At 41.4% G+C, this 27,515-nt stretch overlaps 1 protein-coding gene across 1 annotated transcript in view; it reads left to right on the plus strand.

Annotated features, from left to right (window-relative positions):
• The window catches only part of BBX (BBX high mobility group box domain containing), a 111,714-nt gene that overhangs the window by 75,301 nt on the left and 8,898 nt on the right, over positions 1-27,515 (plus strand). Inside the window, exons 9-14 of the mRNA XM_082498182.1 lie at positions 5,177-5,257; positions 8,578-8,658; positions 10,936-11,854; positions 12,759-12,897; positions 16,107-16,255; positions 23,335-23,424. Of these exons, the coding sequence (XP_082354308.1) occupies positions 5,177-5,257; positions 8,578-8,658; positions 10,936-11,854; positions 12,759-12,897; positions 16,107-16,255; positions 23,335-23,424 (1,459 nt within the window). The remainder of the gene's footprint in view (positions 1-5,176; positions 5,258-8,577; positions 8,659-10,935; positions 11,855-12,758; positions 12,898-16,106; positions 16,256-23,334; positions 23,425-27,515) is intronic.

Consider the following 27,515-nt stretch of genomic DNA (forward strand, 5'->3'; position numbering starts at 1 on the left):
ATGGTGAAACACCCTGTCTTATAAAGGATTCCCATCTGTAGATATTTATCTTCATGAGAGCGTTGTGTTAAAAAAAATCATGGGGGGAATAACCAGTGATTGGACAAGATGTTGGCCAGTTCTGCCAGCTGTAGCATACGCAAAAGGCACTGGGCTTGTGAACGTTACCTGGCCTTCCATACCAAAGGACCACTGCAGACATATTTTCCAAGTGGCCTTTTAATTTACATCTAGGAAAACAACAAATAAAGGCATTCCAAAATGACACTATGCGCTGCCTATGGAAGAGGCTGCAGCAGTGCAAAATAGCAACTGACCTAGGGGCAGGAATCCTTTGAGAAATAACCTTGCAGGTCAAAGGAAGCTTATCACAACAGCTACAAGGGTATGTAGCGGCATTGTTAGGAGATGACTTATAAAGCCTATAAATTGCCTCTAAGTATGTAAGCTATTCTTCTTCCTCCACGTATTGAAGATTTGGAGTTCTTAAAGATTGCTTTTAAGAATTTCTTCTCACATGCGTTTAATGTGCCTCTGAATTGATTTTCCGCACGTATACTCTTCTTGCCCATTTGGGGGAGTCTAGTACTGCTTGCAGAATCAGTTTTGCTAAAGGTATATCCAGAGTGTGTCTGAAAAGACTGAGATTGGAGCTGGTGCTATCGTGGAGGAGCATAATGGGCTGAAAAGGTACCCTGTTTGTTACTCCGTGTGCTTACAGAGGTTTGACTACATGCAACACGCTTCTTTCTGTTAAATGTTAAGCTAATTGTGTACTGTGTGTTTTTAGCTTGGCTAAGATGGGCCTTGTTGTATTTCTTAGGAGGCCCAATTAAGAAAAAACAATTTACTGATTCAGGTGCCGTAAAACACCTGACTACAAACACCTCTATGAAAGATACAATAGAGTTAAATCTCTAATCGTGAAGATGTTTTCGTATGTGCCACCTTTTTTTAAAGTTACGAGTTAATTGGGAAAGTTCTTTTGAGAAAATTAGTGGAACTGAGCAGGCTGAAGTCATGTGCTGAAGCCAATCTTTTAAACCCAGTAAAAGATACAATCTGGAAAACATTTCTTGTGAATTTTATTGCAAAATATTGTACAAGTGAATCTGCTAACTTAGTTTCAGAAATCTTTAACCATCTTATGTTTTAATTAAACAGAAATTTTTGATACCTGCAGAGTTGAACAGGCTATGACGTGCCTTTGTACAGAATTTTCAAATCATCATGTAAAACCTGACTTAGCCATACTTTCAAAATTTCACAGAACCTAAAATAATTTCCTCTCCAAATGGAAGAAATAACAAAATGACAAACCTGAAAATCATCATACGGATGTGACAGTGCATTGAATTGTATACTACTATGCTGAGCCAGCTCATTTGGCACATTGGACTACATGTATGAATCATCAAATGTTAGGTAAAAGAGGTGCTTAAAAAGCTAATTAGAAATTGGAGAGGACAGTTTTAAAGTCAGGGTTAATCTTTTCCTTGTAAAAATATTAAAATTTGTGTGCAGTCTGGAGGGGGTTGTATTTTTTTGGTGTTTTTTTTCAGTGTCTGGAAATAAGGGACAGGAATCTGGAAAAGCAAAAAAAAAAAACAATCAACCAAACAAAAACCCCCCCAAATCCCTTGTTGGCCATGCTTATTCCTCCTGTGTTACACTGTTGTTGTGAAACCTTAATGGCAATGTCATGTTTTGTCTATAGCAATACAGAAATGGCATTTTTTGTAAGATTACAACCTGGTTTCAGTTAGGTTGTTCCAGGAGAAAGTCTTAAGCATGCTACAGAACCTCTTTCAGCTTTCTCCTGCCACTATTAAAGCTGCTTGTGCTCTTTCAAATATAAGGGCTTTCATTTGCACAGGATGTCTTTGTCAAGTTTGGCAAAAACCCCATTCCTTCCTGTGCCACTTCTGACTGGGTCCTATCAGTATGAACGCATTACTGCATTTAGTAAGCTAAATTATGGTAAGCAGTTTGCAGTAGGCTGCTGTCAGCAATGTACAGTGCTACAAAAGAGAAGAGAGAGGGAGAGAAAATAGTTATTTAGCCAGTAGCCAAGTAGACCTGTGAAGAAATGTGAAGTGTGCTGTGGTCTGATGTGCCTGGGGACTTTTGGCAGCCATCCCAGCTCAGTTTTGGTTCTGGCTGGGTGTTCCTCATATGTTCCCTTTCTCTTCGCCGCCTTTGCGGCAGGGTGAGTAAGAGTGCCTCTTTGTGAAGACAGCAATCCCATTGAGTAGACTTGTCATTTAAAATGGACACCTTTACCCCAGGCGTACAAGTCCCCCGTCACTCAGAAACAGCTCGTTATATGTAGACATAGCATGGGATTTTTTCTTCTTTACAGCCTTGGTTAAGCCTTTCATCTGTTTGTCTGTCCCAAGTGCTATAGTCTTTAATTAAAGCTGCTGAGGATATGGCTAATGAGGCCTGCCCAGTGACTTGCCACAACAGATAATGAAAATCCTAGGAGTAAAACTTCATTGGGTCCTGCGGGTGCGCAGGCAAGCGCCGTGGGGGTCATCGAAGATGATGTGACGTCCTCATAAGATTTTTTTGAAATTGGGAGTGTTGCCAATTTACACTCTTGGCTGTCATTCCGCTCTGATTTTGGAAATACTCAGCCCTAGTTTTGTCCTTCTCGTTCATACCTTTAGGGAAAGCCATTATATAGGCCAGTGATTTCTGCGCAGTGGGCTGTGTTCCTTAGCGTGGTGGCTGTTTGCAAGCTGTCTGCTCACATGGGCTGGTTGCTGTCATCCTCCTTGCCATGTGAGGGAAGCAGAGCAGATGGGACCCCTTGCTCTCTTGGTCTTACTGGATGTGTGTTTGGCAAACGTGAACAGATGGTGATGACTGCTTCATAGAGTAGAAACACAAGTACCTCTTAGATTTACTTAGCTAAACTCTCATCCGTTACTAAACAAAGAAAACGCTTCCTGAGATTGGAAGCGATAAAATTGCTAGTTTACCCATCTTAAAAACAAAACCCATAAACTCTTCATTTTCAGCTGCTTTTCTGAAGTTTTTCTCTAGGTAATAAAGAAAACCAATCACATGCAACAAGGTGAAATTTTCTTTGCTAGTCCTGCAGTTTACTATAGTTTAAGAAAAATTGAGGATGATTGTGTCCCAGCTGCATTCTCATATGCTCACTTTGAGCAGGCTGGCAGGCAACCCTTTCTGTTTATTTCTGTGCTGAACAGGTTTGAATCAAAAACTTTTGGTCAAAATGCCTTCAAATTGGGAGTGTGAGAGCTAGTCAGTATCTTCTCTTCCAGCCTTTTATTAGGTAAAGCTGTAACCTTCCCAGGTAAAGCCGTTACTTAAAATAGACAAATATATTTGCTCTTTGCCTATATACTGAAATTATTTAATATCTATTTTGAAGTGAAATGCCTAGTCTAGGAGGAGAAATGAAAAAGTGGTACCATGGCACATACTTCTTATGCAAACTAAAATGTAATATAGTAGCTAAAAAGCTGACCTGCATTGTAATAAAAGATAACTTGATCCTAATGATCCCCAAGTTAAACCTCTACATATGGAGGGGCTATTTGTGGTTGTGGTACTGCAGGTTCTAATTATTCTAATTAAAGCTAGAAGATGATGTTAATACAGGGATGTTAATACAGGGAATGAGATCTGTAACCTCACTGAGAGATGATTGATCAGCCATCCTCTTACTTCTGACGTTTGGCCAGCAGCTTTGGCAGAATGAGTTCTAAGTTTGTGTCTCTTGCGGTTTGTTTTCATGACTCTGAAGAGAATCTTTTTGCTGAAGTGAAATGTTGGCTTCCTCTCTTTCTATTAGTACTACAAGGATCTCGCTTGTATTTTGTTAGAAGCACCCATTCCATTGTCAAAACGAAATTCTTTATTCTTTCCTCACGTTATGCATCAGGAGGCAAGATATGCCTGCATGTTCTCAGGTTGTACTTCAGTGTGGGGGTGTCTTTCTGAACCTTTTCTGCCATTTGTACTGCACTGAAAAAATCATTAAGAGCTGAGAATTTATTATGGTAGAAAGATAAAAATTTGAGGCCCTCTTCCTACAAAGTGCACTGTACAAGATCCCTTGCTCCAGTGTAGTCCTGAGCAGGTTCCCTGAACTTTCTCAAAGCAAAACTAGGGTTATGAATTATTTTAGTTTAGTATTAAAAATTATTATTAACATATATTCAGGTATTATTCCCCATATTTTAAATATCTTGCAGTAAAATGGATGTTCTGGATCTGGGGGAGGGGTGTTGTAATGAATCTCCTTGACAATTGGAAAGTAAACTCTTCAAATAATCTAGTTCAAAAGAATGACATTAAATATAAAGAGAAAGGCTAAGCTGATAATTTTTGCATCTGAAAGATCGTGGTCATAAGCGTGATTTTTGTGATGAGGTAGGTGCCGCAGAAACACTGGTGGTCTTGCCCCTAATCTTAGGGCTTCTCAAGGTTTCCAGGTCAAACACCAACCAAGTAATGCCATGCCAGAAAAAATCAAATATGAGAAATAATGATTAACTCTTGCGTTGGTGAACTCATAATGCTGCACTTGGAAGCAGGTCAGAAAAAATTTGGCTGGAAAAGCAATTCCCTAAAGTGCGCTGGTAGTTATTTACTCAGTGCTGGTGCTGGCACACCAACATCTATTTAGAAGGCTAGATTTGATTTCCAGACATAAGGTCTTACTTCTTTTTTCTAACTAAAGAAAGTGAAACAAGCAGTGTCTGGGAGGACGAATGGTCTTCTCCTTTATCTAACCAAATGGGAAATACTGCATAGGCTTTCCAGAATTTTATTTCCTTGACCACCACAGTTTATGTTTTTAAGCAACAGGTATGTCTTGTTCACTTAGTCATAGAAAACACATGTAAAACACACAGCATGATAGAATACTGGCTGTGGGCAATACAAACGTAGAAGAGAATCGATGAGCCTAATCTAAGGAAGAAATTTTATATTTGCTTGTATCCTGCTGACTTCTAAATGCCTGTTAAATGTTTCTTGGAGGGGATTACCTACCTGAAGTAGGGCCTTCTGCCAGAAAGATCAGAAAGTAACTGATTTAACTGACTTCACAATTTTTTCATTCTTTTTCCCCCTTCCTTTCTGTCTTTCCTGTGTTCCACTGAAATATTTTCTCCTCTGTTCATTTAAAACCTAGATCTCATCAAATACTTCCCAGTTGTCAAGTTCTGAGCCAGTAAAGCACTGTGGGAAGTCGGCACTCTTCCAGTTGGCAGAGGTAAAGTTACACCCATTAGCGTCACAGTGGGAAGATGTGTGTATCTTTTCCCCTAAAAAGTATGAATTGTGTAAAATTTACTCTAGTATCAAATTTAGTATTTTGAGAAGCATAAATTGGTAAATAATAGAATAGCAAGAGAATTAGGCAGTTGCGATGGCCCCAGGGACCTAGCTTTTCTTTATACACTTGTTAATGTGCATAGTTTCTTGGAGACCACACAGAAAAAGTTATGCTTCTTTTTAGAAAAATTAGCCTTGTAACTATAATAAATGCAGTGCTCAGGACAACAGCAAAGACAAGAGACAACAGCATTCTTCTTACTGAAGAGCTGGACAGCAGGATTGAAAAGGTAGAGCTTTGGTTATAACAACTGGAATGTGTATTGCTGACTCAGGGACCCAGCATAAGAAGAAAAGTAAAGTTTGAGATCATCAGGAATCTGTATGAAGAGTTGGAAGTTGAAGCAGTGTATTAAGCTCTGAAATTGGCCTCTGTCAGTAGTAATCAAGAACACTAGGTCAGGTTTCCCAACAGTCCTGGAAATTCTCTGAGTCTTAAATATAACCTTGTAGAGGTCTCCTCTTTGATATGGATGAATCACTCAAAAACCTTTGAGGCTTGGTGTACAAATATTCCTCTGGATGATTGAAAGATACATGCAGTATTCCAGGTAAATAAGGGAGGATGTTAGCACCTTACTCGTACATGTTTGGGGTTTTTTTTGGGGGGTGGGGTGGGTGGGTGGTTTTGTTTTGTTTTTGTTTTGTTTGTTTGTTTTTTTCCAAAATCAAGTCCTGTGTCAATGAGGACAATGGTTCTCTAGATCCCATCTAGTGGCATCCAGAAATATATTCTTGCTGGTGAGGTTAATCCTTCTCAGGGAAAAAAAGACAGAGATTGGAAGCACTGAAATAGAAGCATGTCATGCCTTGTTCCATAGAAAGTAATGCTACTATCTGACTTTATAGGAACTCACATGAGTGGAAGAAAACCTGCCTTAGCCTACAGCCAGTCCCTGGCAGCAGTAGAGGTCGTGGGTGTTTGCTATGTTGTCTGCTGTACCTGTGCAAGGGTGATTACACCTAACTGTGATCAGTGATCCATAAGGGCATTTGACTACTGCAGCCCTGGGACAGCAGAAAGGCTGGTAATATTTATTCAGGAACACCAGAAGTTTTTGAGGTGTCCTCTTACAGGACAGCAGCAGGCTTTGAGTAGTGCTGTTCTGTAGTAAGGCTGTCACTGAGCACAGCCTGACTTTTGGAAGTCAGCGTTAAAAGTTGTGATGTGACTGTGAAGCTTGTGAAGCCCTAAGTTGGGTGAAGGACAGGTGCTTGTCCACGGGAGTGCAGAGTTTGTTCTGCATTTGGCGGAAAAAAGTGAAGCTAAGTCTGACAGTGTGACATTTGCATGTTGGACAGGTTTCCATGATATCTCTCTCAGTGATTGCTCAAATAGATTCCTACAAGCCTAATTTAATATACAAAATGAATGTTAAAGGCTCTGATTTAAACTGAGAAAAGCATGGCAGATGTGCTAAGCGCATCCTCCTTGTCTCTAGCTCTTCTGGGACATTGGTGCTATTAATATTTTTTTTTTTTTTCCAGTTTTGGAGACCTCTGTAATGTTGTATTGTAATTGGATAAATAAAATGTGAAAGTTTCAGCTTAAGTTTCAGACAGCAGTTCAGGACCTGGTTTGGAGCATCCCAGATAAACTGTTCATTATCACCTTGAGGATGTCGTAGATTTGCAAGTTGATTTGGCAGACATCTGTGCCATGCCGCTGTAACTCCAAACCACAGATGCTGTGCACTGGAGGGGACTGAACTGCTGTCTCCATGCTACTGGCATGGCAGGGGTCTGGCGCGTGGGAGCCTGTCTGCTTCTGCACGCTACACTGCTCTGCTCCTCCTTCGTCTCTCTGCTGTGTTGATAAACCAAATTTGTCTTCTCCCCCCCCCCACCCCTTGCCTGCCTTCCTTTTTGATATTTCACAGTATTTCACAGATGGTGATAAAATAAAATGCAGAAGTGGGTTAAATTATTTTCTAAAAAATTCTGAGAATATAGAAGTTTCTAAAAATTCCTGAAGCAGCCGCTCTGCAGTCTGAAGCCTGGGAGGCTGTTCCTGAACTGCTCTGCTATGTCTTTTGCTGTGCCTTAAACGCATGCTTTGTCTTCAGCCATCTCTGCGGAGGCATGAGGGTGAAGGGAGGCAGTGGTGGGGGGGGTGTCACCTCCGCAAGGCAAGGAGGCCACTTCTGCCACAGAGGGCTAACAGCACTAACAACGCTTGGCTGTAAGCAGCATTTGGAGACTTGAGCTGTAATGGTCAGAGCTTGGGAGGTGCTGTGAAGAGCTGCAGCTTCCAGGAGACATAGAGATACGGCATTGTTAACCTTTTTTGGTTATTTCCTTTAGGGCAATGATGGTTTGATTTCTGCAAAATCAACTTTGCAGGCCCATGTTGTAAACACTTTAGTTCCCCAGTCCCTAGAACTCCACCTCTTTCTAAGAAAGCAAGTATAAGAAACCTGCAAGCCTGATGAGAGATTATGGAAAAAGTCCTTAAAAATAGAACATTTTCCTCTTCATACTAATGGCCAGTCCTGAGACTGATACTTTTAATTTGTTTAGAAAAAGATAATTTAGTGGCACCTAGCTCAGAACTGATAGAAAACACTCTAAAGTATTGAAGATGATCACGGCATGATACAGGAAAAAAGATTCTGGAGAATAAACAGCTACCTGCTTGCCAGACAGCTTCCCGTACTCTTGAGGAGTAGTAAAGGTTACCAAAGGCTTGAGGGCTCCTACTTCACTTTGGTTTTGTAGCATCTCTTTTATGAGTCCTATAGGACACCAACAGGCAGTGCCATAGCCTGACAGAAGTAACCTTCCTAAGCTATGCAAATGAAATGATTTTGCCATCAAATGTCCAACCAAGCCTTCAAAAATACTGCCAGCTGGGTTGTATGCTGGTGTAGATTGGTGCTTAGCCACTGGAGTCTGTTTATGTGTGAGAGAATATGTGCTTCAGTTCTTCCTACTCTTCAAAGGGTGTCCTGACAAGAAGATACCCAAATCTGGAAGTAGCTTTTCATGTCCAGTTACATTATCCACCAGAGGAGTGGTGGAGCAGGGGTTTATTTAACAGCACGCACGGGTTTGCACTTCTTTTGCAGTATATAATCTTATGAATGAAGTTTTGGAAGAGGGAGAAAATGATCCGTTCAAAAGCTGTGTGGTAAACAAAAAAGAATTTGGCGGTTAAAATAATGTCTTCATTTTTCTCCCCCACTGTTTTTTCTTTAGATTTCTTCAAGTACATCCCATTCAGGTCCTTCTGATTTAACTAAACAGTGTGGAACATCAGCATTGTTTCAGCTGGCAGAGGTAATATTAAAATACTGGTGACTAATTACCACAGGTGCAGTGGGGTGGGGAAATTAATGATGTTGATTGCTGAAGTCTGGAAGGCAGAACAGTGCTACAGTTCTAATTACACTGTTACTTATAGAAGCATAAATTATCATGTCTTGGGTGCCACAAGTCAAGATTTCCCCAGACTAGCCATCAACTTGGAGGTTTCTAAGAGTCTGTGCTGCAGCTGAGGAGAAGTACCATTCCCTGATGACAGAGGGACTTTCCAATCACCACTGAAATTGTTTCAATTCCTTGTTTGAGGGTTTGACTGGTTTGGCGGGGGTGGGGTGCAAGGTGTTGGGAGAGAGGGCTGGATTAGTCTGTTACTCAGATTAGGGCATTGTCATTACAAATACCCATTAAAGGTCATTAGTTGCTTTCATTTATTTTTGCTTTTCGTCCCTACTGTTTTTTGAAGTGGGGAATAAACCAGTCAATAACTTCTATAGAAACCCTGCTATGATACCCTCAGCAGATCCTCCTTCTGGGAACAGTTAAAACCATTGGCCTCTTATTGCAATGTTGTATTTCTTTTGTTTCTAAGCTTCCCCCACCCCCCCTCCACCCCAAGCTTTCCCAATCTTAAAGACTGTGAATTGCAAGTTTATTTAGAGCTTACAAAACAGAAGTCACTTTTTTGCAGCCACATCCATAGCCATCTGTACTATTGGCTACTGCAGGAGCAGCAAAGGTATAAAGGAAAAAAAACCCAGACATTAGCCGGGGGGGGGGGGGGGGGGGGGGGGGGGGAATGTGAGTTTAATTGACAAAGTACAATTACTGTTGCATTCAATGCAACCGAGTTGCACTTTAAAGATTGATCTTTAGTGTTTGAAAATCACGGGCTGTGTTTACATTGCAGTGCAGTAAACAAGTCACAAAAGTACCTTGGGACCAAGAACCCACCTCAGCATAGTTGTGGGGCTCTCTTCTGCATAATTTAACCTGCTTCCTGAGAGACGCTGAGCTTCCCAAGCTCGGGTGTTTCCAGTGCTCAGCCTAGCTTGACCTGAGCCAGATCAGCAGTTTCTGCCCTGCGCAACAAGAATTTCAGAAACTTACTACGAAGTGTTCTATTATTGGTGTTATGCTCATACATATATTGGTGTAAGAGAGATTTTTAAATTGCAAGGAAAAAATGCCTTGCCAATTTGAGAAATCTAAAATTAACCTAAAGAGAACACAGTGATCTGGAGGGTACATCCATACTGACCACATGGCCTGTGGGCTGCGCTGTGGGATAAGGAAGCTCCTGATGTCTGGTTCAAAGCAAGCCTCTTCCATCTGGTTTTGCTCCCAGTGGCTGTCTGGTTGACATTTGTTTTAAAACCAAAATAGAACTGGGAATTCGGCTTGGAGGCTTTGAAGGGGAAAGTAAGAAGAAGAAAGCATGTCTTCCCAAGGGCAACTGCTTGGTGCTGTGAAGGACTGCCGTCTGTAGCAGTGTCAACGTAGCTTACGGGTGATCCAAAACCAAGAAGATCTCCCAAGTCAGTGCTACAGGAACATGGCAGACTAAGGACCTTTTTACAGCTCTTTTTTTTTTTTTAATAGCGCTGTTCCTGAGACAGTATGAGGGGTTTGGTTTCCATTAATGTTATCTCCAGGAGGAGATAACCATGGCAACCACTGCTGTTTTGCAGTTCTTTGCAAAATTAGTCTGTGACATGAGGAGAAAGATTCAGAAGGCTTTGTTACTACCTTCCAAATTATTTTGCTCATTCAAGTAAAAGAAAATAATCTCAATTGCTGAGATTCAATGAAATTCCCCCCCCACCCCCCCCTCCTTCAGGGCCATTTGGAAAATGGAGCAAAGAATTGTATCCAGGGACATTTGGGAGTTGAAGGGGGTATGGTTGTGAGATGTCAAGTAACTTGTCTGTGGCAATAGTTAGAGATACTGTATTGTTCGTTGCATTTAGGGTATTCTGAAAATCAATCTAGCAGTGGGTTTCCAGGTTATATAAAAGGCACTTAAAGAATCGTGGAAACACCACTGAGATCAGTTGGAGTCTTCATCTATTAGAGCAGTAGAACTTGCCAGCCTTATTCTAGTACTTATCCATCATCACGTTGCATCATTTTCAGTAGGGCTTCAGCATGTTTTTCAGTACTGTCCTTTAGCATGGTTTGCTTTCCTGAACTAAGATGCCAGAGAAGTTCCCTGTGTAATGCTCCTGTTAATATAGGTAAGTAACATTAATAGTTGATGTTTGTTTCAAGGGTCTGTTTTTAAACTCATTTTAGATGTGCCTTGCTTCAGAAGGAGTAAAAGTGAAAGAACCTGGGAAAACAAAAGTGGAAGCACCCGAAGATGTGGGAAGCGAAGTTCCAGAGGAAATGGAACTAGAAGAACTGGAGAAAACAACAATAAAAGACTCCTGTAAAGTAAAAGTAGAACAATCAGAGATAGAGAAAATGCAAAACCGGGATGAGACAAAAGCTGAGGAATCAGAAACTGCAAAATGCAGAGATTTTACTAGTCTTGCAATGGACAGCAGTCCTTTTGAGAGACATGATAACACAAAGGATCACATGTGCTGTTCTCCAGAGCTTTCAATGGCTGACATGAACATCCTCGGGCTAAAGCCAGAAAAGATAAAGAAGAAGAAGAAAAAGAATAAGTTGGAGCGGCACACAAACGAAAAATCCACTCCCAAGAAACCTTGTAAAAAGAGGCAGTCCTCTGAGTCGGACATTGAAAGTGTAATGTATACAATTGAAGCTGTTGCAAAGGGGGACTGGGGTGCTGAGAGACTCGGAGAAACTCCCCACAAAAAACCTCGCCCTGTCTCTAATGTGAAGGGAAGTATGTTGGATACAAAATCACCAAAGAAAAAAGTGAAATCGAAAGAGAAGAAAACATCAAAGGAGAAACCCCCGGAGACCACCAAAGAATCAAAGCCTCCCGATTTCCTTAGTATTGCAGCCAGCAAGGAAGTACCATGTGAGGCTTCTGATAACATTAAAGTGGAACCACTGACCCCAACAGAGGAGGTGGTGCCCCAGAGCTTACCAGCACAGGTCAAAACTGAGGACAGTGACTGTGTTAAAAAGATAGAAACCTGTGGCTCCAGGAAATCGGAGAGATCTTGCAAAGGTGCTCTTTATAAAACTCTGGTGTCAGAGGGCATGCTCACGTCTCTGCGCGCTAATGTGGACAGAGGTGGGTGGCTTTGAGTGTTTCATTTACAGCGTGAACCACAAAAGCCTGGCTGGAGTGGGACAGAAAGCAAAAGTCCATATTTAAGCTGGAGTATCAGCAGTGTGTGATTGGAATGCTGTGTCTGGTCACCTGAGATTCTGGAGGCAGGTGGAGGGGACAGAGTCTATAGGCCAGGGCAGGTCTTCTGGAGTCCTGCTGTCTGTGTTAGTACTCACCTCACTAGCTCTTAACCTCTTCCTTTTTGTCTTTCATGATCTCAGATTTAGCTTTTTGACCAAAGGCTTTGTTGAGTAATTTGTCCGCCTGCTAATAAATCTATGCAGGACTTGTGTTGTTCGTAACCCTGAACAATTAGCTTGTTTCTATACAAAAAACCCTTGTGGTTGTGAGCATAGCTCCCAGTCCTACAAGAGACAAGTGTATTGTGCATTTCCTTTGGTTGTTAGTTTTGCTGTAGGTTGTGAGCAAGAACCTTTTACTTTGTGGAAGGATAAATTTGAGATAATTTCTGGAAGCTTTCAGTGAGATGTCTTGAAATGTATTTTTCCAATTAATAGATTTATATGTGTAATTAGAACAGTCAGAAAATAAAAAGATGTTTGTAATTTAGGGAAGTTTATTACTGTAAATCTATTCATCTTCTTTTCTTCCTTTATACCATGAGAGATCCTGAGTTTAGAGGTAGTATAAAAACAGGGGGGGGGGGGGGGAAGGAAATAGTTGCCAATATCATCATTATCTCACTATCCACTTTAAAATAAATAAATAAATGTTTTGTAACCCCTTCAAGAAGGTGAAGCATCATAAGTTGCAGTACTGAATGGGTACACAAGTTCCTTCTGAGCCCCCTTTGTTTTGGCACATTTTTCTAAAGATGAGAAACAATTTTCTGCCTTCATACCAGGAAAAAGAAGCTCAGGAAAAGGCAACTCCTCAGATCATGAAGGATGCTGGAATGAAGAAAACTGGGCTTTTTCCCAATGTGGCACAAGTGGGAACAAAAAACTGAAAAAACCTAAGCCAAAAGAAGAGTTTGTTTTTGGGTAAGTTGCAGCTTAACACTGTTCAAAGTTTTAGTTAGGTCCGCCTGGTAACTTAAGAGTGAGTCCTCCTCATTGCAGCTAGTGAACTGTGTCCAACACCCAAATAATCACAAGTAGACAGAATTCCTGAAAATTACAAACCCCGCTGGGCTGAGTCATGCTCTAGATACTTGTTTATATACCAAAGTAATTCCTTTGAGATCTTTCCTGGTTTACAGTACTGTAAACAGATTTGAATAACATTATTTGCTTGCTTCTAAAAAAAACATGCAATATTTACCTGCTCAGGAGGTAGTGAAGAGGGTTACTTATATTTTCAGAGCGCTTAACAAGCAGTATTGAAAGTGCTGTGTAGGGCTCCAGTCATCATAAACAGATTCAGACTAGAAAGAATAGATCTCTTTGCCCACTCGGAGAGCTTGCTTATAGAGGAAGAGTAAACAATGTTCTAATATTGGTAAATAATTATGATAAATACATCATTTTTCCATTCTAGAGACAAGATATTTAAACTGTTCATGTACACCATGAAGAAATTGAATATATCAGAATAATTAATGATTACAAATGCATTAAAATTTAGAAAGGCCACACAGAATTACTTTTCTAGTGAAATAACAATAACAATTTTTGTCAGAGTATTACAGATTTATTTAACTGCAGGCGTAGTTGTTAAATCTTCTTAGCCATTCATACTTACTTGCAAATTCTTGGAAGAATTCCAGTTATCTGAATACTGAGGGTGAAAATGAATTAAAAGAAGTAGATTTTCCACACTTCATGCTTAAAATTGTAATGTGTTTCTTTTGTGCAGGTTTGTGATAGCCTTTTTTATAACCTAGTCTTTGTGAAATTTAGCTGCAGCTCACTTTACTGTAAAGATATTAAGTTGATGAAAATCTCCAAGTCTTGATTGCTTGGATTAGTCAAGAAAAAATAATGGAAACTTCTTGTACTTTTAGCGCATTGTATATAAGTTGTGTAAATATTTTTTAAATTTAAATTGAAAGATTGAAAACTGAATGCATCTCCTACCCCAAAAAAAAGTAGTTACAAATGATATATTCAAAGTAGCTAGGAGAATTGTGTAAATATTCATTTGCAAATCCTGTTCTACCATCATTAGCTGGCTGGATGGAGAAAATATGTATTTGCCAATATTGCTTCTTGATTCAGTCGTGTCATTAATGAATATTATTCTCAGTGAGCTCTGTAAAGGCAGAATCAGTAATTTGTGGAGCGTAAGTGCTGGAGAAGGTATCCATTATCCCTATTCATTGCACTACCTGATCTTCTAGCTACTTGAAGAGCTGGTTTTACCTCTACCTGCTCCTCCTAACTCTTTCTGCTCCCTTCAGCATCACCTTTCAGCCTCATTTTGTGTGTGTGTAGGGAGGAGAGTCCTCACCTCTTTGGAATTACATCTTTCTCCCTGTGTCCTCTTACCTCCTTCTCCATCAGTAGTAGTCCACAATTCCCCGATGGTCCCTGTCAGGTGTGGTTTGTCCACATGCTGCCCACTCCTTTGCCGCCCAGTGCTCTGCCTGCGTGTGTCTCCCAGCAGGATTTGGCTGTGCGGCATGAAGATCTCAGCTCAGCTACGTGTGTCTAACCAGGCTTGTGAGATGCTCTGAAAACTCATGACAATGTGAATGATTTTTTTATTTTTTTTTTAAATAATTAATCGCGGATACAGCAATAGCAGCACTCTCCGTTGCCTCCATGTTGCACAAGCTATAAATTACTAGCCAGGATGGCAACTCATCTGCTTTCAGAGTAGGGCCTTCCCAATTAGAGCTGCAGCCCCTCATATGCCACAGTGGGAGAGAAGCTGGGCCAGAGGATGGAATTGCATGACAGCTGTCAGAGCAGAAAATCAACTTGTTTTGTGGTTGTCAGGGAACGTCCATATTGAAGAGAATGGTAGCAGTGCCGAGCACCAGTAATGTCAGCTATCTTTGTGATTTAAAAACAAAACAAGCATGCACACACATAAAAGAACCTCAAAACAAACAACAAACCAACCCCACCATGCACACAGTCTGCCAAGAGCCAAGTCTGGATTTTAAGATAGAAGATTGCTTACCAAAAGAATTAATGATTACAGAGATAAAATGAAGTATCATTCTGTGTACCAGAGCTTTCAGAATGCAATTTGAAGTGCTGCTTCAGAGAGCAGAGAGAAACATCATGTCTCTTGTGATACTTCCAAGTGTACAGTGCGTAAGGGCCATCCCTCTAACAGCCGTGCCAGTTTTTGTCAAGTTCAGGTTTTCTGTAGCAAACAGAATTAAAGACGAGTAGAAAATGTCATTGTTCCCCTGTCATTGATGGTGCTATTTATAACCTGCCTAGCTGTGCGCATTACCTTTTATTAAAATACAATTCCTTCTTATGCTCCTGCCTGGCTGCAAAAATTTGTTGGAAGAGAGGGCTTATACAAGACAGTGTAATCATTACAGCCAGAAATGCCATGCTATACCCATCCCGTTTGAGTGGTTTATTTTCATCTGGCTATTAGGAACAATACCATGTCTGTGGATTTCTTGAGCTGTAGGTAAAGCTAATTGCAGTCATTCAGGTTGGGCTGCCGTATGAGGGATGTTGGGTTTCATGAAAGCATGAGCTAGTAGCGTTTTTCATCTTGCAACAAATAAAATATGAGGGGAGGAAATATAATCCCTCAGAACAAATACAAAGCTAATTCCCACCCCAAAGCGTCAGGTTTTAGAATATCCCCAGAAGACTGAATAGTTTGACATTTTTCTTCTGGTTTGAGGAGTACCACGACACTGGTATAAGGACTTTTATGTGAAGTTATTTTATTGGTTTGTTTATTTATTGGTTTTATTGTCTTTTTTTCATTCCCCTCACAGAACAGACAAATCTCCTGTATGAATCTGTGCAGCAGAACTAAATGACACTGATTTTTTTTTTTTTTTTTTTTTTTTTTGCTGATTTTGATATATGCAACTAGTGTAATCAGTTTGTGCTGAGGTACAAATGCAGAAGCTGGAATGTACATTCTCATCGCAAGGTTGGATTAATACATACTAGTTTGATGTTTACAGTGTGCGTGCACTTACCTCTTTGCCCCTCTCTCTCTCTGTAGATACATATGTATATACACGCACATGTTCCTAAACAATATATTTTTTTCTCCAGAAATGGAGTTACATTTAATTTGATTGGTTTTGTTTCCCCTTTAGCTTAGCAAAGTTGGAAGAAGAATTTGAAAAGAAATTCAACAGCCTCCCTCAATACAGTCCTATTACCTTTGACAGGAAAAATTCTGCTGTTCCAAGGAAAAAGAGAAAGGTTGGAAGTGGCTCATCTGAACAACCAAAATCCAACAAAGGTAAATTACCACATGCAGTACATTCTTAAGCACCACGATGCTATGACAAGCTCAGGAATTTGTACTTTCTTACTTTACTGTTATATGTGAAAAGTGTGATGTCAAAGAAAACATTTTTCTAGCACTGAAGTTAGTTAGTTCTCACCTGGGTTAGTTTTCAGGCTGTACTCTTGACTCCTGATTTTCATGCTGAGTAGAACTGGTTAGAGTTCGTACATTAAATGCATTCCTTACAGCAAGCAAATTTATCAAAACCATGAATAGTTGTGAGCTAAGTGAATTTGACAAGTTTTCCCAGGAGAAAATGGGGGAAAAAATCGCAGATGATCAAAAGGTTACATTTTGACATTTTTCAAATTGTAGTTTTATGCCAGTTTGCATTTCACTGTAATTTTAGGCTCTATGAATTAAAACATAAGATACCAGAGATGTCTGAATGAAATATTTGCATATTTTTTTATCAAGATTTTAACTCCTAACATAAGTTTGCAGCAAAAATGTCCTGACATAATTTAAAAAAAAAAAAAATTAGAGGACAGGAAAACCAATTCCATATCCAACTCCATTGCTGAGGCTCTTGGAGAGAGAAACTCATGACACATTTGGCTGTGTTATGTACAAACAAGCCTGTGACACAGAGGTGGTAGAGAAGTGAGACTATGGTAGGGAAAACTACTTTTAGGCAGTGGCGGGAATATTGATGCATACATACAGTACAGAAGCATCATAAAATGAAGGAATGATGTACCAGTAATCCTCCAAGATAAAAGGATGCTCAAAAGAATCCTCATTATGCACAGTTGATGTGAAGCTGGTTTCCTTTTCTGTTACTGTGGTGGTTCCACTGACTGACAGGTTCTCAGATCTAATATGGCTATTTTAGTCAGGTGACCCTGGATTAGATCTATGCCTTTTGAATGCTTCACAAATAATCACATTACGGTATGCAGGATTGAGCAGCTGTCCTTTTCTAGTGCATGCCAATTTTGGTATTGATTTTTGTATTTATATAATTAGATGTGGAACAGTCACTTTTGCAAAATTAGACTTGTGCTAATACCAAGTGAGTTCTGATTTCAAATGCCTTTCATTTTTTATGGTATGTATTTGATAGACCTTCTTCAATGAGCGTGAATGAATTGCATTACAGTGTGATAGCACAGTGGTTAATTAGGCAACATCTGTTGGGAATAAGATCTCATCATGTACTGTGACGTGGTGGTTAAAGCTGTAATAGCAGCTCCTTGGATTTCTCTCTACAGTATTTACCTGTTCAAGTGTCCGTATGTCTAAAAAATTTGCAGGCTCTACGTTGTTTGGGAATGGCGCGCTAGAATACTGCCTCAAGTCAGGTGGCCCAGAACAGCATTCTGCTTTTGACTAGATTCATACAGGAGCGCTTGATTTTTATCCTTGTTTGCATCACTTAAAGAGCCTTGGAATATATTCGGCCGTGTCTCAAGGCAAGGTCAGAAACATAACTGCAGGCAGGTTACAAGCCTGATATAAGCAGTTTTGGCACAGCCCTGCGGAGGAGGCCATGGAGCGTTTGCCCGTAGCTGACAATAAGGGCTCTTCAGACTAAGCCAGCTGACTTTGCACTGAAGCAGATGGTAAACAGTCACATGAACTTTTCCACCAACTGAGCTGTGGGGTTGCAACAAGCAGCCCCAGGACAGGAATATCTGATTGTGACACTGCTGTTTCTGTAGTGAACATCTAACCGCAGCCCTGAACTAAATCCAGATGGAGCTAGTGATATCTGCTCCTAATTTCAACGAATGTTGAATTCACTCAAGTTCGCTGGGCAAGCTGTCAGCTTGTGTCAGTCATTCCAGCTCCCTGGAGAGTGAAGTTTAGCTCTCGGGAGGTAGCTGAAAAACTTTCTGACAAACCTTTTTTCATTCGGAAAAGAAAGATTGCTAAACAGTAAATATTCCATGGCAATGGGTCGATTTTAATTTGTTTTATTTTGTTAGGATACTTAAAATTAGCATCCGAGTTGTGGATTTGAAACAACCTGAGCCAAACTGCATACAGGCAAGCTTTCTAGCTTAGTGGGGAGGCTGTTCCAGCTGAGCCAAACATTCATTAAGCTGAATCCTCAATTTAATTTGTGGTGTAGTGACAGGCCGTTCAGCCTCGCCGTGCTGTTGGCTTGCCTGTGAACTGTGACGAGTCCAACGATGGTTAGAGAATACGGACCTCCAAAGGTGTTAAGCACACAGGTCTGCGTACTAGGCTCCTATAAGTATTGCAGGATATGAAAATGGCCTGTTGTGCAAAATGATAGAGCTTAGTTTGGAGTGGTTCTGGGTTTTTCGAATTATCATGGTATTTTACACCATCAGAATTAAACTAAGGTAACATCTTATTCTTGCACCGTGATGGGTATGAACGGTGAAGGGTCGGTGTAGTCTTATGGGCGTGACTGTGGTGGGGTGTAGGAGACCTTAACTTTGCTCTGCAGTGCTCTGCATTACCGTGTGGGGTGGAGTTGTTTCTGCTGCTTTGCTCTGTCTGCAAGGTGATTAGAAGACTTGTCCAGCACAAATGACACCTACTAGTGGTTGGGGCCTCTGGATGTTTCCAAATAACAGATAATAATCTCTAGGGGTAGGTTTAGTAAACGCTCTTTAAAATAATTCCCTACTTTTTCTGAGTGAGCATGTGCAGGATCATAAACTTCCCAGGCATTCTCAGTTCTCAGATAGGTACTTAATTTTTGCAGTCTGCATAACAATGCCTACTAAAGTACATTTAAAATTCAGAAAATAGGTTGGAGTGCTCTACACTAAAACTTCCCCGGGATGTTAGGTGAATAAAAATGAAGAAATGTTTTTGTTTGTTGGTTTTGGGGTGGTTCCGTCTCCCGTAACTAGGGCTGTATGCCTTAATATGTTTTATTTTGGAGTAAATGGTGCCAGATTGATTTTTCTGTCAAATGTCATTAACCTATACCTACAAGAGGCCTGTTCTAAAACAAGCAGCCAGGACTGTCAGGTTATTTTCCTACTCCTAAGTGGAAAATGAGTGAGTCAGTGCACACTGACTCATTTCATTGTGCTTGTCGTGTCCAGTCCTCAATTCAGCCAGTTCTCTTCATATAAAAAACACCTGAAGGGCTCTGTAATGTGAAAGCTGTTTCAAATCCACGTGTATAAGGGAAAATTTGAACTTTCTTAAGTGAGAGACAATTTTTTCCCCAGAGCTTTCCAAATTGTCCGAATTCTGCTCCCACTGAAATTAATGGGGGTCTGTCTTCATTGGGAGGAGGACTGAACAAGCCATAATACTTTGGCAAATTCTACCTCAAGCGTTTTGAACTGGGAGTGTGCATATACAATAATAATGTCACAAAATGGCTGAAAAATACAGCTATACTGAATCTGCGCAGATGGCCCACTCTGACATTTGCTGGAGCTGTGACTGATTTCTTTTTTTTTTTTTCTTCTTTCCAATGGCATATGTGCCAAAACATCCCACCACACAGAAGTCAGCAGTCTGCAGTGAGTCACTAATCTGCTTGTATGCAAAAATGAGCAACAGGCATAGTCATTATTTCTGCCTTGTGCTGTGAAGAAATGCTCACTTATACACTAGGCGCTTCACTAAAGCTTTCCTTTTGGGAAGGCAAGGAGAGGCATGCGTAGTGTGCTTTTATTTGAGAAAGGGATTGTCCACAATTTTGTTTGTCTGTGGCCTCTAGGACTAGAAATAAAACATCAGCTTAAAGTGGATGCTTCTTTGTGGCATTCCTCTCTATCTCAGCTTGGGGTTTTCTTTTGGCTCAGTTCAAAGTGCTCAGATGCCTGGAGATCGCATGCTGTAATGTTCCAAAGATCATGACCTAAAAATACAGCATCTTCCTCCTGAGAGATGCAGAAATGCACAGACAGATCTGTTTGTCCCAGTTTTCTTACGATCATGTTGAAGGGTTCTCTATTTGATCAGGCTCTTTAAAGTAGGGAACTTTGTGTAAGCAGAGGGTGTGTATGCCCAGAAATGTGGAGGAAATGCAGTTATGGTTCACTGTGCATGGTGGGTTCATTTTCTTGCCTTGTGCTTCCCTGAGCAGCTGCCGTTGGCTGTAGCAAGTATTCCCAGGAGGAAATCCTGCCACCCCCAGTGAGCACAACGGACAAGCCAGGGATTAGCAGGTGGTTAAATCCTGTGGCAACTGCTGAAGTGCTAGGGAAAGGAAGAGTCATGTAGAGTATTTCCAATAGATGAGCGGGATAAAAGGACTTTACGCTCACAGGTGGCTATGTAACAATAGCAAGTAAACTAACATTAAAAGGATTTTTTTCAGCTTTCTATAGGAAATCACATCCAGAGTCTGCTGCCGAACAGCAAGCCTTTTAGTTAGTTTTTTTCAGTCAGGGATTTTCTCTGGACTGAATGTTGACAAGTGGCATTTGTTCGAAGTCTTGGAGTACTTGCCTGCTGTCCCTGTGAAACAGCTGTAGCTCAGCCATCCATCCTGTAAACTCCGGCATGGGAGTAACAGGAGTAACAGCTAAAAGGGTAGGAAATTGGAAGTCTCCTTATGAAAAGGCAGCTTCTCTTTTGATCCCACTGAAGTCAATATCCTTGGATTCTCCCATTTCGGAACAAAATTTTGGATGCAAGTGGCATGTGCCCTGGAGTAACCTACATGTTGCAGATGCAACCTTATGACAAAGGTGCCTTGGATGGTAGGAAGGAGATGAGAGGCATGGGTTTCCTTCTTCATGCAATGCTTGTCATCTTTTTGTGAGGTTTTCATCGCAGTTATTGTGCTTAGAGTTGCTGGCGCTGGTGCCAGTCTATGATGCTGATTGAAGCGGTTTATAGGGTACGGCTTGAGCTGTAGAAATGGAGACTTCTGTGATACTATGTAATGTGTTGCTTATTCGAAGCACCTGCAAAAAATCACTAATTTGCCAATTTAAAAAGAAGAATAATAACAACGTTGTAAGAATCGTCTAGTTACGTAATAGCTCTACCTTGTCTTCTTGTGTAACTGTTGTGGAAGACCTGTCTCTGTTGATGTGGGTGAAGTACTTGACCTTAGTCTTCTGAAAAGCTGTTTTTTCATTTAGGCTTTCCCTCAACCTGCCTGAGCTTTTTCATTCCTTGTTTTGCATTTCTATTGCAGTGACACTAGACCGCTTATCCAACTCTGTGATACTCAGAAAGCTTTTGTAAAATTTGCAGAGCGATACTTGAATCAGTTGGAGTGAACATGGCCTCTTCTATTGAACTTTCTGGTATTTTCTATACAAGTTCTAGTGAAGCTATTCAAATTCAAGCTGATGTTGCCTAATATGGTGTCTTGCTTGGGCTTTATTTGTTTTTTTGTCTGACATTATTAATCTCGCAAAGTTTTGATTTCTTCCGTGGTAAAAATCAAGCAACAGTGGGACACAAAGCCGACGTGTACAAAATCATAGGATTTCAATGCCTGTTTCTGACTGGCTTTTAGCTTTCAGTAATTTTCAATATCATTCAAACAGTCTAGTGTCTATGAACGGTTTTTGCTTCATAAGACTAGATCCTTCTTCCATGTGCTGCACACTTTTCTCCTCCTTTCCCTGGATAGAGAGAGTCAGTGATAGCAAATTGCAGGTGCATGATGTAGACCTACCTCGATTGCACGTTACTACATGGTTTCAGTTGTGTCTGAGTGGCCAATGTGTGTGGCTGGTTCCTTTTAAGGATGAGGAGGAGGCCAGTATTTGTGGTGGGTAGAATCCTGTTCCAAGTCAGCTGCAGATGGGAAGGACACCCTCTTGTTAAGCCGTAAACTGTCTTGTCATCTGCAGTGCATCTCGTTTCTGTTTGGGCTGGTCTGTTCTGAGCTCACCTGAAGACTTGCTTGCCTGCTGTACCTTTGGAAATAAGATTTTAAAGTTCAGTTTCTGAAAAGTAACGCCATAAAAATGGCTTTGCAGTGTAGAGACTAGGCATCTGTTATATCTTTGGTCTGTTATGTCTATATTGCTATGGTATCACTGTTTACTCCATTAGTGAGCCAAAGGGTAGCTTCTTGATGACCTTTGCTGGTGGCATAATGTGGTCTGATGTCGCGTAAGGTGCCTTCTGACTACTACTAGTAAAGACTCTGCTCTCAAAGTAGGAATGATGCCATGAGCTGGCCATAACCTCACCTTCCTCTCATGGGGGCTTCTACTTCTGCACTTAGTATAAACTCATTTCTGGTCACCAAAAAGGCAAAGGTAACTCTTGCATCCTGTGGTGGGTTGGCTGTGGCTGGCAGGTAAGTCCCCACCCTGTTGTTTGCTCACTCTCTGCCAGTAGAGTGGGGGAGAGAATTGGAAGGGCAAAGGCAAGGAAAAAACCTCATGGGTCAAGATAAAGACGGTTTCATAAGTGAAAGGGGTGGGAGGTCCAGAAACAAGTGATGCAAAAGCCAGCATTCACCACCAAACAAATTGATGCCCAGCCAGTCCCTGAGCAATGACTACTTTGGAAAAAACTCTCCCCCAGTTTTACTGCTGAGCGTGAAGTTATATGGTATGATATACTTCTTGGTCAGCGTGGGTCAGCTGTCCCAACTATATCTTCTCCCAGCCTCTTGCGCACCCTCAGCCTACTCGCTGGGGTGGCAGAGTGAGAGAGAGAGAGATCTTGATGCTCTGTAAACACTGTTCAGCAGTAACTGAAACATTGGTGTGTTACAAACACTGTTTTGGTCACTGGTCTAAAACGCAGCACTATCCAGGCTGCTATGAGGAAAGTTTTCTGCATTCCAGCTGAACTCCAGACACATCCAAAAGAGAGTGTATCTTTAAACAAGCAAACAAAACCCCTTGTTTTATTGTAAGACTAAGCGTTCCTAAGGTCATCATTCTCCGAAATGCCCTGTATGCGCTTCAGAATTGGGAGCTGATGGGTTGAAGTACAGCCTGCTGAAAGCCTCCAGAGTCCATTCTGGTAGAAGATCAGGTTTTGTGCTTCCCCATGAAATGGCATCCTGTATTAGTGGAAGGGGAGGTTGTATAGTACATACTGTGACTGTTGTACTCTTTTTAAAACTGCTAATTAAAAGTATGTATTATTAATGTTGTCTGTAGGTTCATTCCTGTCTCAGAAAAAGAACTTATTCTACAAAATTGTCAGCAAATGTAAGCACAGAAAGGAGAAGCTTAATGTTCCGGACACAGGTACTGGTGCATCACTTAGTTAAGGTTTTGGGCTGCCTTCTCTCTCAATTCAGTCGCAGAGAAATGCTTCTAGACAGAGGCTACTCAGCTCTCTAGTCTCTGATTGCTTTGGTCCCTTATTTCCCCGTCTGCTTTGATTCCATTAGCTCCTGGCTCCAGTTGATCATATTACCTTATTCCAGTATGATGCTGTTGTGTTCTTAATTGGCATCTCCCTAAATTACAACTTCCCTGCTCCAGACACCATGCAGCAGAGCTGACAAAGCAAGGGCAATTCTGCAGTAGGCCCTGAACTCTTTATCTTCCACAGCTCAGAACTCTTTTTGTCCTTTGGTTGCTCTTACCTCTGTCCCTTCTGTATCAGAGACCGTGCTATTTATCTCTTTGCCAGAGCATTTATCCACGTCCATATCTCCTCTCCTTGCGGTTTCCTGCTGTCTAGAACTGCAGACTGCAGCTGGTCAGGATATAAGAGCTTGTTTCTTCACCAGATCTCAGAAATACTAACCTAAACCAACCCTTCCTCTGTAGAAATCCTAACCAGCTTTCTGTTTGCCTCAGATTGAAAATAACCTTGACAGTGTTCTAAGTTATCTCCTGAACTTGCTCTACCCACTATCCTGCTGGAAGCTCTGCAAAGTCTTTTTCTTGTTACAGTAGTGTGGTCCTGCATACCTACATACTCACAACCCTGAGGGGCATTTTCAAGTGTACAGGATGATAGTTTAGCCTGATTCCCTGGGCTGTTTGTGGTTTGTTTTTTGTTTTGTTTTGTTTTTCTTTCCTGTTGTAGGCATGTTGCCCACACTATCCAAATCATGCCCAGGTTGTTCCTTAGCCCTTCCACAGTGGAGTTCTCTCCCACATCATCCCTGTGGTGTGGAAGAGCCTCTTGGGTTCTGCTTACTTGGATAGTTGCATGAATTTCTTCCATATTTTTTTTTCCCCATCCATACCCATCTCTAAAATAATAAAATGACTATGCCCATCTCCAGTTCTCCCAGCGACCTTTGTGCTTAATGTCTTTCCCTCAGGCTTGGCCATGTCATTTCCTCTCCTTCCCTGATGCTGTTTTCTGTCCTCTGTGGTGCACATGCACTATTTTCCCACAGAGGCTCTGCCAGCTCTGCTGCATTCCATGGTGCAAATATTTTGAAATTACTTGCTCTGCTTTGTTGTATTTGTACAACAAACATGTTGTAGGAGTTGCTTATGAGAAGTAACTATCTTGCTTCCATGACGGTGTGAAAAAAGCATCATGCATCAACATAGCTTTTATTGGGTGCCATTTAGATTTTTGTTCCTGAATTATTAATAGACCATGTAGAAAAATTAGTAAGAAAAATGTGTGTGTTAATTCTCCTGTGGGAAAAGAACCAGAAAGCGTTTAATACATGATAGAGTAAAAATTATAAACATGTTAAAATCTGCAGATATAAAATGTGGCTAAACAAAATGTCAAAATCTCAATTTGATTAAAAGAAATGAGGATGTTTTGATATAAAGTTAAGTGCGCACTATGATCAAAGATTCAAGCCTGACAAGTGTTGAGTACCCTGGCCGTGTTCCAGCACAACACAGAGGCATGTCCTTGGAAGTTAAGCATGTGAATAATGTCATCGTGTCTAAACACTAAAGATGTGTCTGTGCATTTGCTGGAGCAGGGCCAGTTTGCTAAGTTCCTCCCAAGATTGAAGCAAAGACACAGGGAACTTACCAGTCTTGCACAGCCCACGTAGAAAACATCAAAGGAGAGACGGTGGAGATATATATTGGTTGGGAACTGCATTTTCTCTTAATTAAAAGGGGGAAAAAATCTGGGGTCTTGCCTGCTCTTAAGTGTACCATGTAGCGACACTGAAAGCAAAGCGTTAAATCAGCAAAGTGCAGTGTGGGTATGGCGTTGGCAGGCGGCATACAGCCTCGCCATCATGTGCTGCCTACATAACTTCGTCCTTTCATGAGTTCCTAGGCAGCCGGGCCCTAGACTCGTTGACTCCACTGTCCCATATTCTGCTGCATTCAGGCTGGGAATCCCAGCGTCTTCATTTCAATTCAAATATACAAGGATTTAGTGAATCAAACATCAAATGAAAATTTCAAGTCCTTTTGGTGGTTAGTCTATATTTGTGGTGAGTCACAAACATATAATGTGTGGGTTTGGTTTTTATGGAGTTAATTTTGCTGGAGGAAGGAGTTTGAATATTCTTATAGCTGGAGAGGAGACACTTGCAAGGGTTGCTGTCAGCAGAGGTCATGCTAGATTCATGTTTTGTTGTCTTGATAAGTGTGTGTGCCTGCGCGCATCTGTGTTTTGAATAAAGAAAAGTGCAGTAAAGGCAACTTTTGACGTGATTGGGTTATGTTGTCTGGGTCTGTCTCTGGTTTGAATATGTGAGTGAATTTGTGACCACATCGTACACAGCGTCACCAGAGCAAATCACCATCTTACGAGTTTGCAGGTGTTTAGAGAGATAGATACAACCCAGTAAAATACCAGCAGACGTGCCACAAGCCCTGCTCCTTCTAGCAGAGAGCACACAGTAATGCAGCCGACTGTTAGGAGATACGTCACTTCCTTAGGAGGGCTGACAGAAGCACAGCTGGACCCAACCCTGTTTGGGGGAGGTTGAACACCACTCAGCTGAGAGATTTATTTTCTGCCACACTGTCAAGGCTTTGTGGTGGGAAGCAATACTTTAAATAACAAGGGGTAGGTCACAACTGTTAACTCCTTGCAGGTACATTTAGTGAGCTGTGCTGATGGCTCTTGCACGGTTTGTGTAACAACCAGATGCAACCCTGGCCTTTGCACCAGAAGGGGAGAAGAGGAGATGAACATATACACCAGTCTCAACACCAGCTGATGTGTGAAGGAGCCCCATCTCCTGTGGCTGGTAGAGCTAACTGCCTGCTACTGATCCTCCATCATCCCTCCCACATGCACATCAGTCTGTAAAGCCTTAGCACATATGTTTGAGAAAGAACAGGAAGTGCAGAAAATTAGCAGAATGACCTTTTTTTTTTTTTTTTTCTTTCTGCTGAGGAAGCCCTGTTGGGTGGGCCCTGCATCCCAGAGGGAGCCAGCAGCTCTGTGCCACTGTGCCTATGATATCCATCCAGCCTGGAGGACGGCTGCTGGGTCAGCACAGGTTCACGCAGCAGAGCTTCCCATCCAGGCAGCTGCTCCATACACCTGGTTTGACCATCTGCTGCTTTGTCAGCTAGTGTCCCTCTGCTTGTTTGTCCCCAGCCCTTGCTGCAGCTCCGTGTGCCACCAGACCCCATGAGGAGTATTGCAGCAGCATCCCATTGTTAGAAGAGCTGGAATTTCCACCAGGGTATAGGTCAGAGTGTACTTGGCGTCAATTCCTTGGTGAAGCGGTTCCCCAGGCACTGGTGACTTGAAGCTTTGCTCTGCCTCACTTTCCCTTTCTAACTTCATAAAGACCATTAAAGCATTACAGCCCATCTTTCCTTCTTGGTACCACTGTGCTTAGACCCGCAGAGCATTCATTCTCCACCTAATGGGGTTAAACTTCTGCAGTACTCTCTCATAACAGATGGGCGTTGCTGAAGAAATTCTTTTAAATCTGTCTGTGTCTTGCTGGAGTTCAGTCTGAAAAGCTTGTCCTCTTCTGTGGTTTGCTGAGTCAGTCTAATTGACTTCAGTTTTCTTGTTAACAAAGTTAGGGGGGAAATAATACTACATGTCCTCTGCATGCCTGCAGAACAGGATAAACTGTCCATGCTAACTTTTAACAAATCTAGCTCGGGAAATTATCTGCCATAGAGCTCTAGATGTTTTTCTCTCAAAGTCAGTTTTCTCGCCATGGTGTAAGCATGCCAAAAGGCCTACATCTTCATATCATGTGCTCAGCTCTGCTTGCAAAAATAGCCCGGTAGTTTTGCATGTGCTACTGTCATACGGAGAACTAACCATGATGTAAATACCTGTTGGCAGGACTGCACAGTAGCTGCAGAACCTCATTTCATTTCTAGACAGCATTCTCCTGAAAACGAGCTGAGCTCTACATGGGACAGCTTTTGAACACAGGACTGTGTAGAAACAGAAGGAATGTGAAATGGAT

Source organism: Vanellus vanellus (genome assembly GCF_965231255.1).
Source record: "Vanellus vanellus genome assembly, chromosome: 1".
In the NCBI taxonomy this organism is placed as follows: domain Eukaryota; kingdom Metazoa; phylum Chordata; class Aves; order Charadriiformes; family Charadriidae; genus Vanellus; species Vanellus vanellus.